At 41.0% G+C, this 11,042-nt stretch overlaps 1 protein-coding gene across 3 annotated transcripts in view; it reads right to left on the bottom strand.

Annotated features, from left to right (window-relative positions):
- Positions 1-11,042, bottom strand: part of trol (terribly reduced optic lobes) — a 61,050-nt gene that overhangs the window by 34,650 nt on the left and 15,358 nt on the right. For all 3 annotated transcript variants that reach the window (XM_026811602.1, XM_026811599.1, XM_026811600.1), the window contains exon 3: positions 2,879-2,986. In XM_026811602.1, the coding sequence (XP_026667403.1) occupies positions 2,879-2,986 (108 nt within the window). The remainder of the gene's footprint in view (positions 1-2,878; positions 2,987-11,042) is intronic.

The following is an 11,042-nucleotide window of genomic DNA, read 5'->3' as shown; positions in this document are numbered from 1 at the left end:
TCGTCAATAATTAATTGAATATTTCCTTCTATACTTTTTAGCACGTAACTATTTATTATTAGCATTGTTCTTCCGACGTCTGATTTCTTTTTAATTATAGGAAATGCGTTTTTCTAAAGTACATAAACTTTTAGGATTGACTGTATAGCCAATACATCCTTAACGAGTGAAGATACAAGAAAATTGCAAGATAGTTCTTGTAACTACAACTCTTGTCTGACGTATTGTTCGATTGACTGAAAAAAATGTTGCCACGCCATATTTTAACTCTTGTAACCTGTTTCTATTATCGCCACGTGCAATCCATTTACGACAAATGGAGTGTTTAAACGACGAAGGTCGTATCGTATCTTTTACATTCTAACCAGACCATGTATTTGTCAGAGTCTCTTGCACGTCGCGAAAGATCGTGTTTTCATTCTAATTAGGTAATAAAATTTAGGATTAATTTCCCAATTTTTAAAACTGTGACACACAACTAATCTCGTTCCTCATGAAATACTAATTTGTTATCTGTAAGTTCAGTCCTTGGCACGACCGCGATTCGCGCAATTTATAATCAATTTCGTACATAATAAAACTTCGATCGGGGATCGAGAAATACCAGCCACCCGGTGGAGGAACAACAAACGCGATCACGAAAATCGTTCGATAAATCTGGTAATCGGTTTCGGCCAATGAAGAAACTCCGGACGGAAAAAAAAGGAGGAAAGATTAATCGAATTCGGTGGAAGCAACGTGCCCCAACGATCGTGAATTCGGTTACAATAACGCGATTTACTAACGCGGTCGAGTGCGTGAACATTGGCGAACGCGCGCGTGACACGCCTCGGCAACCAGGAAGTCACGAGTTCTCTGATCGTCATCGCGTCCCCCTGTACATATACCAGGTTCAAGGCTTCCATCGAATTGCAAACGACTGGTTCGGAGATAGAATCGCCGACCAACTATTACCGTTACAACTACATAACTTGCCAGCTTTATTCTCATTATCTACCGTCGAGATCTTTCCCTCGAGTCGAAGTACCCTGACAGTTTTCCAATAAGACTGTATTTGTATACAAGAAAAAACGTCCACTGAATAAATAACAATTTTCATGTAAAACAAGTTAATAAACACGGAATTTCGTATTTCTAATTCGTTTACGAATTTGCATTTATATAAGACTCGATTATTTCATATAAATATTTTTTTTAATGCCATTGGCAAATCAGGTGCAACATCCGAATTAGAAATAAAAGATCGCTTCTGTGAAATATCGAGTTTTGCATTTTTTTCACAATCCCTGCGTTTGATCCCCGACTGTTTTCCTTCTTTTTTTGGTAATTCGTCAACAAAGTTCATTAGCGGCATTAATATCGACGCGGGGGCAAAAACGGTCGACGGTTTTGACCGGACCGCGGCCGAATTTAAGGCAACGCGGCCCATACCCTCCTGCTGTCCGTCCCTCGAACGAGATTTACTCGCGTTTATTAAGCCGCCCTAATAACCGGCTGCAATTTTAATCCGACGTTAATCTCCAGCAGGGCCGAGGCCCCGGAATTTCACCGGTTTTCACCCACGGTTTAATCCAATCCCGCGACTCGGACCCACCAACTCCAAAATCTTTTTTTACAAGTCTCTCGTTTTAGCTCGCGCGAGAAATCGTATTGCCGCGGATTTTAACCTTTCCCGGAAGTCCGCGTAGCCAAGAATTTTATTGAACCCCCCCCAACCCGTTCTTGTAAAAATTATAAGCTCGCCAGAGGAACCGTACAGAGATATCAACCACCTCTTTTTTTTTTACATTTGTCATGAAATCGTATTAGGGATTTTATTGGAGTATGCAAATTGTAAACAAAAGTGCAGCCGGAGTAAAATTTATTTTCGGACAGGGTTGACAGCGTTAATTTTTGCTGACATGGTTCTTATTTTAGTAGAGGTTCAGGAATATTGGCAAGTTTGAAAACGGAAACAAGCCCCGAGAATTAATGAGACAGGTATGAGTCTCCTTTCTGTCTTAACTGACAAGATTTTAATATTAACACAAGACTGAATTCTCTATTTGATTTGATTTTATCTTTAAGCTGATTCCATGCATTTATGCATCCGAGATATTTATTTTTATTAATTATCTTTTGACTGACACCACGAAAGCTTTATTGCATTGCTGCGGTTTATAGAATTTCCAATCAACGGTTTTAAACGATTTTCGACTGAGAATGGCCGACGTCGACGACGTAGAAAGAAACCGAGCTAATTTTCATTTGAGCGTGTCTAGAGACGAAAATCGAGACGAGGGAAGAGGGTCGCGGTGCGTGCCTCCGCAACAGACGGAAGTAATAAGGGGTTAAAAGGAAGACGTGGGTGGGACGACAAGTGCAATGGCCTGGAAAGCCTCCTCCTTTCGGAGGGTAATATACCCCCGGCGCATGTTTTCTGGACACGCTATTGTTATTATTGTCACAGCTGTTGCAATTATCGAGCTCATCGTAATACCTCGTCGACGATTAAGTCAGCTCGCGTGCGATCAACGCCGAGATAAATTCGGTCGAAAGTCAGTCAGATAATGCGTGGGTAAAGGGTTCAGACTCTTGCACATGCGGGATGATTAATGAGACTGAGTATCATAGAAAAATTAATATTATCCCGGAAACGTTCAACGACTCGTAGAACATCAGAAATGAAGTGCACCTTACTAGCTTTAAATGAAAAATAAAATGTATACAAATCAATCATGAATTCGATTAATAACACGGGACAGAGTTAGTAAAAACCACAGAGGAAAAGCGAAGATTGACCTAATCAAGAACGATGATTCAGTGAGAGAATTAATTTATAAATTACTTATAAGCAAGCGAAGAGAAACTGAGAACGTTTTAATGCTTGTTTACTCACGACAATTATGTTCGTCGGTTCCGTCGACGCAATCCTCGCGACCGTCGCAATGAGCACTGCTGTCGATGCATTGTCCGTTTCTGCATTTAAACTGCGAGGCCGTGCAAGCTGTAACAAAAAGTAGAACCAAATTCCTGTAATTCAGCTCGAAACTTTTAATTTCCAATCTCGACAAATCTTATTCCATTTTATAAATATTTATTCCTGTAGAAATCAGGAGCGAGATCGTAGACAACGATTTAATGACACGAATGAAAATCGTGTTTCACGCCTAAGTCAGGCATGCAGGTCTGTTCGACGCTGCGGACGTATTATGAAAAATTTCTGATGGGACGCGGTCGAAATAAATGATGAGAGACGAGCGAGCGAGCGGCTGGATTCCGGATCGATACCAACAACACGGATCTAATATCGCGCAGAAAATTCGACGGTGTAACAAGCGTTGGTAACCGGCTTTTTGTATTATGGATAGCTCGTACTCGTGAATTTTTAATAATCTGCTCGTACATACATTCATACGTAGTATTTCATGTATCGGAAGTCGTCGGGAGATTCGATTAATTTCGGATCGGATATATCCGACTTCCTTATCGATCGATTTCAAAGATGCATCTAATTTGAATACAGTAATATAGTGTGTTTAATGGAAACTAGAAATAAACGGATTCATTGGTTATAATTTAATCGCGTTCATAATGCAATTTATATTTCTTAACTGGAGCCGTCATTTCGACGTTTAAAATCGCATTAGATTTATATTTGACCTGGCAGAATTCGAGATCGCAAATAGGAACGGTCGATCGTGGAATCCCTTGGTCTCTGATTTACAAATAGGGGATGGGAATCGATAAACCTCGAATTTCTTCCGCGGCAATAGACGAAAATCGAGGAGGGTTTAATATAAATTCGCACGTGAAAAGGGAAATCAGATTTCAAAGCCGTTCCTTAATCTTTCCTGTTTAATATAAAACCGAGCCAGCGATATTAAATGTGAAACCGGCTTGTTTTTAACGACCGAAATGTTCTACCGATTATAGTACATCGTTTTATCGTGTGAAACATTCTATGAATCATTATACAAAATGATCGTATCAGTGGTCGTATGAACTTTTACTGAAACGGCAGGTAAAAAAAATCGATGCTATAAAAGCTACTTTACGTCAGCCGTTTATCGAATGTACGATTTCACCTGATTTCCACAATTGGTTTTTTGTATACGATTTTGGATTTGCTCGAAAGGATAACCCGTATTACGTTTCAGATAAACAGTGAGGGAGAGCGTGTGTGACACGGGAGTCCATCGACCACCACGGCCAGAGGCCTGTTGTTTCAGCAATCGGACCGACACCCTCATCTCGTTTTCACAATTATGTTCCCGCTCATTCGTGACAATCCGATCGCGTTCGGATTCCGTTACAGTCACGCGTGTAAAGTGGAACGATTCGCGTTTCCCCAGATTTTACCTCGGTTTACCGACTACCGTTTCCACTTCAATTAGCTAATCGTCAAAACACTTCTAATTAAATATCAACGTTTTTCCAACTGCGTGCGTCTGTACGAATCCACGACTCGACGTCTCTCATAAGTAGCCTGGATAGGAAACGAAAAATTTACACCGTCTATCAACGAGATACGAAACGGACCATAATTCTGATTTTATAGATTCTCTAGTAAGTTTATAAATCGATGAGAATATATTTAAGATTGTACGCCATAAAATCACTGCCAAAAATTTAAGACATGTAATAAAAATCTGTGTCCAATACTTGAAGCAATGAACTTGTAGAAAAAATAATAATTGCAGATGTTTATAAAATTGCTCGACTATGTTCAATATTCTAATAGATAGTTTTGGCATTTTTTTTTATTAGAATAAATATCATAAAAACGAAGCTACACAGGAGACTGGATATAATTTATTTGGGAAAACCGAGGATTTCGTGGTTGCGATTGCTATGGCAACTCGTAGGAGAGATTTGGAGTTAGGTATCGAGTGTCAGTTACCGCTTGAACGGGGGTTAAGAAGAATTCTTGTTGGTTTTGCGCGAGAATGGCCAACGGGAGTCGAGTAGAGCGATTGAGTGACGGTCTACTACGGTGTCAAAGCGCACTCGGCTCCTTTTGCCACGCTTAATCCGATCGGCCCTCGAGTCGCCCCACGTTCTTAACCCTTCCACGATTCGCATACCGTCGCTCGTCGAGTGGCTCGAGGTTCGCAGAGTATTAGAATTATTATTAACTGTCTCGAATTGCTCCAAGACCGAACAGATATTCGAAAATGTAATCGAGATTTATCGATGCAATTAGAATCAGTGATTTTGAGTCTCGCAGAGTGCTGGCACTTCGCATACTTGTTTATCTGGCGGGAGGCGAATTCCAGTGGTCAACGTCGTTAGCGATAACACGTTTTAAGAGCGTTTCAAGGCCGGCAAATTGCTCGCGGGTTTAGATGGGAAAACTCTCGGGCGTCGAAGTGCGGTTACATCGTGGCAGCAATTTTCAGAACTTCTCGCGCTTTAAATAGTTATGATCGAAACAGCGACAAGACGTGACGCGCGCGCGAGGGGGGGCTAGCGGTAGACGATAAGAGAATGGTTGTAAAAAGGATGCATCGTAAACGCGGTGCTCTCTCGAGGCGCGAGACACGCTCTCATGCATCTTTAGAGAGCGTTGGAAAAAAGGAAGAGCCGCAAACTTTTCCATCCAACCTCGCGACAGCTTGCTGCGCTTCTCCGGTATTAGGTCGGCTTCGGGTTATAAACATGTTAATGCTTCCGATAAACAATCTTTTCAATAACAATCTTAATACTGCATTTCCATGCAACTTGGCAAACGTTCACCAGAAAACTTGTTCACATTTCCGTTTAACGTTGAACTAAAATACCGGAATGCATTTTGACTGAACGTTCTGCATCGCCTAATAAATTCACGTCTACCGTGTTTCGATGATAAAAAGAATGTCGTGTGAATCGCACGTCACTAAATTCGAAACGGTCGTATTAATTAATAATCGGCACTGGTGGCATGATTATTTTGAAAACTGCCTTGGAGATCCGGCAGCTCGGGAAGAGCACAGTTTTTCGGGAACCGTAACGAGGACATTAGTATCGCGCGCAACAGCCCGTGCGAAGCATCGCTGCTTTTTCACCGGCAGCAACCCGTGGAAAAACATCTTCGCGAGGGTGAATTAATTTACCATGCAAGGACCCGACCCCGGTCTAACTTTCCACGAGCGATTAACGATCAACAAATGCTTCGAGCCAAGTTTTCTGTGAATCTCCGTTGTTACATTTATTAAAAATTATGATAAGAATATTTAGAATTATTGAGGAATTTTTTATGAATCTCATCGAAACGAATCGTCTGTCTCCCTAATTTTTTTATGGATTTTTTAATCAAACTCCTATGAATCTCATCGATACGAATCGTCTGTCTTCCTAATTTTCTATGGATTTTAATAAAACTTCTATGGACATGGTTTGTCATAATTCTGGAGGAAGCGACGGGTAGAAAAATGTATTTGCATAACGAAGCATTATCTTAAATTCCTGTTAATAATGCATAGTAGAATGTAACAGTGGTTTAAAATGCACTCGTCCGATTCCGCAGTGGAATTATTTTTTGGCCGGCACGTACGCGGCGGGCCCGCGACAGGACGTCATTAATTATAACGTTTAAATTGCAAATCGGCCACTAAAATATGTCGAATCCCTGGTGGGACACCCACGCCGTACGATGTATGACGGGAATATACTTTATATGCCGCGTTCATATATCGCCCGGCCCGTTCCAAAACGCTCGTTACCCATCCGCCGGTGGTCCAACGATTTTTCATGCAAATTCCACCGCCGAAATCGATGGTAATTCTTCTAAAACGATTACCGCACTGATAATGCTAAGCAGCTTCCACTTTATCCACTTTTTCGTTACTCTTATTACGTACCAATAAAATTCCTTAGACGTTTCGTAGAAATCGTACGATATTAGAATGAAATTAAAAGCAGAGGTGAAAACGGGAAGACGTGTCGACGGTTTGGAAAAATCGGAAGTAAGAAAAATTCGCAGGAAGAGTAGAACGATGAAGATGGAACGGGGGAAAAAATCTGGGAGCAACAAAAGCCGCGTCCTCGGTTTGTTCAACGACGCGTGCTGCCCGAGGAGAGCGTACGTCAAAAGAGGAAGGAAAGGAGGACGAGATGCTGCTCGGAGAAAAACTCGACTCGATATAAAGCTGAGGATATTAGCATGACAGGCAGCGAGCCAGCATCAAATTGCGGGACCTAAAAGCTCCCGTTGCTAAATCGCCCGTGCTCTTCTAATGGACTCATCTTCTTCGCGAGTTCCCACCCTCTCTGCGTACACCTGTAACGCCCTTCCAACGCCAAACGCATCTCTTTCGAATCCATCAACAGAACGAGGAAACGCGACCCGAATTAAAAATGTCCAAATAATTTTCTAACTATTCTTCCTATCCAAACAGGTGAATTATCGACTTTCCGGTGTCACAATGAAGCCATAGGCCGAGTGCCGCAATCGATAAATAATTTGTGCTCATAATCATGAAAGTGGTCTAAGTCAAAATTAAAAAAAAAATGAATTTATCACTTATTTTACGCGACTCATTTTTTTTTTAATTTTGACTTAGACCACTTTCATAATTATGGGCACATTTATCGAAATCGGTTTTACGGTAACGAAACACAAAGTCTGATTATATTGAATCGGATTTGCGAATGCAACAAACGATATTACAACGCGTTTACCTGCTGAATGCTGCCTATAAGGAGCAATAAGGTTTTTGATTATGTTTCTGGAGCGTGAAACATCTAGTCCTTGGCGCATGCAAAATCAGCCGAGTAATCTACACCGGTCTGCATGCGTAAACTCCGCGATAACCGTGGATTACGTCTCGGCCGCTTATCGCGATCCGCCCCGCCACGAATTCTCGTTTCCACCGACGACGGATCATTTCTATCGTATGAAATCTAACGCGGAATCGCTCGCGGCCGACTCGAAAAACGCCGATTCTCGACGACGTTTCCTGCCGCTCCGAGCCAACAGTTTATTCTATAATTTTCAATCATAAAAACGTAAAAATTGCTGTCTTTTTTATGGCTTATGTAAGAAAATTCGAAAACGCATAACAGAGTGGGGGTGACTGCGTCCAACGACGCAAGTCTTTTAAGGGTACGCAGCTTGACAAAGACTCATAAAACGTAGAACGAAGGTCATACTGGCGATGGGGGAGGTCCTAAGACAACCGAAAGGTTTGACCAAAGAGGCACTCTTGGTACAGCCGTCCTAGTATTGAGACGTTGTGAATAAATGCGATATTTGACGATTACTAAGTATTTTGTTACGCCCACGAGTTTTATTTAAACCGTTCGCCACCCTCTTCATTTTACAGTTGGATTTTTGGCAAATCTTACACTTACTAATTTGAAAAACCAGTAATTTTTACCCCCCTACCGGTAGTTCTAGTGTTAAGAATTGCTTAAGAAATATACTATAAAAATTATTGATCCACTGTCTTAGGTTGTATAAATAGATACGTAGATATGACTACTGATAAAATATGCAGAAGACGAATTGGAACGCCTCGACACCCTCGTATTTTATACTCTATCCAAGAGAAAGTGCATTTTAAATTATTTTCAGATTACTGATGAACGTCTGCAGGATCTGTTCGAGGTCAGATTTGAATAAAAAATACTTGTGTCTCTCGTCGGCTTATCTCGCGTCTCTCCCGGCATAATCTAACGTTGCCACGAGCCATCGGCTTATCCCGCGTACAACGGGACCCGTTTTCCGCATCCCGTGGGATCGTCGCCGCTTGTAAAAACCGGCTTACCTTCTCCATCAGTCCGTTAAAATCGAACAGGAATCGAGAGACAACGTCGTCTCGCGGGAGTAGACCGATTAATAAAAATCCTCCTCGAATTTTCCGCGGATTTAAGACAATCTCGATTCACGCGAATTTCAAATCTGCAGCCAACTGCATTCCGTAAACATTGTAACATCGAGAAATTAAATATTCGCGATAGTTTAAAAATTGCAATTGACAATTCTTATAAATTATCTTCACATCTTTTGTACATTAAATTTCTCAACTTTCGATTATCGTCGAACGAGTCGAGAAAACTGCATCGTCTGAACAGCAGATTAATTTAGAGAGACTTTCAATGGTTTTCGGTGAAAACGAAAACGCTTTACGAACGGGATGGTCTATCAGAATTTTGGAAAAGGAACGGACAGGATCGATCAGCGGGCATCAATCGGGACGGTTAGTACTTCCGGCGACAGTGGAGAGAGGGACTCGTTTTCGGTGACCGAGGGCAGAACTCTTTTCGCCCTCGAGTGTCGTAAATAACGTCCGGGTAAAACGAATTGTCGATAAATAAATGCTCGAGAGCCGCGGATACGTGTCACGCGTGGGTGGACAGCGGCCGGATCGTTATTTCATAACTGGTCACGCTATCGTTTGTCCGTCGACTGTACGCGAGGACTTTCTCTGTCTTTCTCCGGCTCGATTCTTCGCGTCCTTCCGTTCGTTAACCATTCCCATGCACTGCAATTACGTCTCCCTTTCTTCGCTTTTTTACCGGCTTCACACGTTTCGCGGCGAGTCTCTTATTTATTTGGACGAGCCACGGGAGATTCGGGAAAACGAGTTGATTAACCGGGCGAATTTCCTGGAATTATTCGAATAAACTATTGCAAGCTGTAACAATAATTTAACTCGCAGTTTTCCGAAATCGATACCTGCACTTACGTACATTTAACCACGTACAATTACCACGATTATTACTTTGGTGAAAGCGTTTAAAAAATATTGAAAAATCAGATCAGAATTTTTCATGCATCTCGAAAAGATCATTGAACCAGGACACAAATAAACATTGCATTTAAACTTGTGCAGAGAAATCGGAGTTGAGAAATGCGAGGGAGAGTGTGAGAACGGCTTCTGTCAAACAAAACTCTCGTTCGGAGTGCCGTTGATGAAATCTCGGACTAAAAAAGGCCGAGAAAGACGTTCTCGGCGGTATCAGTTGCGAACGCAGTAAAATGTGATGCCTCTGCGAACTGTTTAGTCGAGAATTCCTACTTGATAAACTGATATGTACGAGGGTATGATGTTTCCTTCGACCTGAACGTTTCTTCGCTAATTAAACAAGCTGAGAATCTCGCTCGTACAACATAGATCTTAAAATTGTGCCTCTCGCTCGATATTAAATTTATATCGTCTACGATATTTCTATAAAATTTATAAAATTAATATCCAATTTCAAGTAGAATTATTCTTATGTTCTCACAATTTTAGTAACTTTATTATGAGATTAAATAACATGACATAAGTTGTTCATAACATAAATCACTGCTGATTACTCTCTTATTAATAATTATCTCCCAATAATTTTGAAACACTGAAACTCCAATTTGTCTTAACATTTTTCCAATATTTCATATAGACTTTTGTGCTAACTATTCTAAGATTCATGCGATTATATATCCATTCTTAGCAACGTCCAAAGTTTCACATTATCTGTACCGATTTTCTATCTCAGTATTACGAAGTTTCGAAGCAACATTATTACTGGAACGAGCCAACGACGTACTCTACAAGTTTATCTGATTGAGCAAACGGGGCTAACGACTGACACACGTTCGGATGGGATGAATTTTCCAAAACGATTCTACTTATATAAACTGGATCGATGCACTACTTATTTCATAAACAGGTTTTCTAACAGCGTCGCTGTGTCAAACTATTAAACGATTCATTATCACCAATTCGAGAGATTCTATACGGTTTCAGAATTCTCATCCGAGATACTTCGTGTCAGAGTATAAATGATCAAGTCGACTATTTCTATTTTTCTCCGATGCAACTCCGAGACGCATTGGAAAGACTGACAAAAATTCTATTCTTGATATCGACAACTGCATTTTTACTCCACGATTCTTGACCAAATGACCAATCGACCAATCCTGAGGGTGGCTACTATTAGTCAATGGTCACTCGCTTTAAAATCTCCCGAGTAACTACGAACGATTAATGGAAATTGCCAAATTCTTATTAATAAATTAATAGAAACGAATCTGAGAATCTTTATTTCACAATCCTTGACCAAATGACCGAATGACCAATCCTGAGGGTGGCTAC

The sequence above is a fragment of the Ceratina calcarata genome, unplaced genomic scaffold (genome assembly GCF_001652005.2).
Source record: "Ceratina calcarata isolate Rehan_Ccalc_2016 unplaced genomic scaffold, ASM165200v1 scaffold229.2, whole genome shotgun sequence".
Classification (NCBI taxonomy): Eukaryota; Metazoa; Arthropoda; class Insecta; order Hymenoptera; family Apidae; genus Ceratina; species Ceratina calcarata.
Note: the sequence above shows the minus strand (reverse complement) of the source record. Positions and strands in the feature narration are given on the sequence as shown.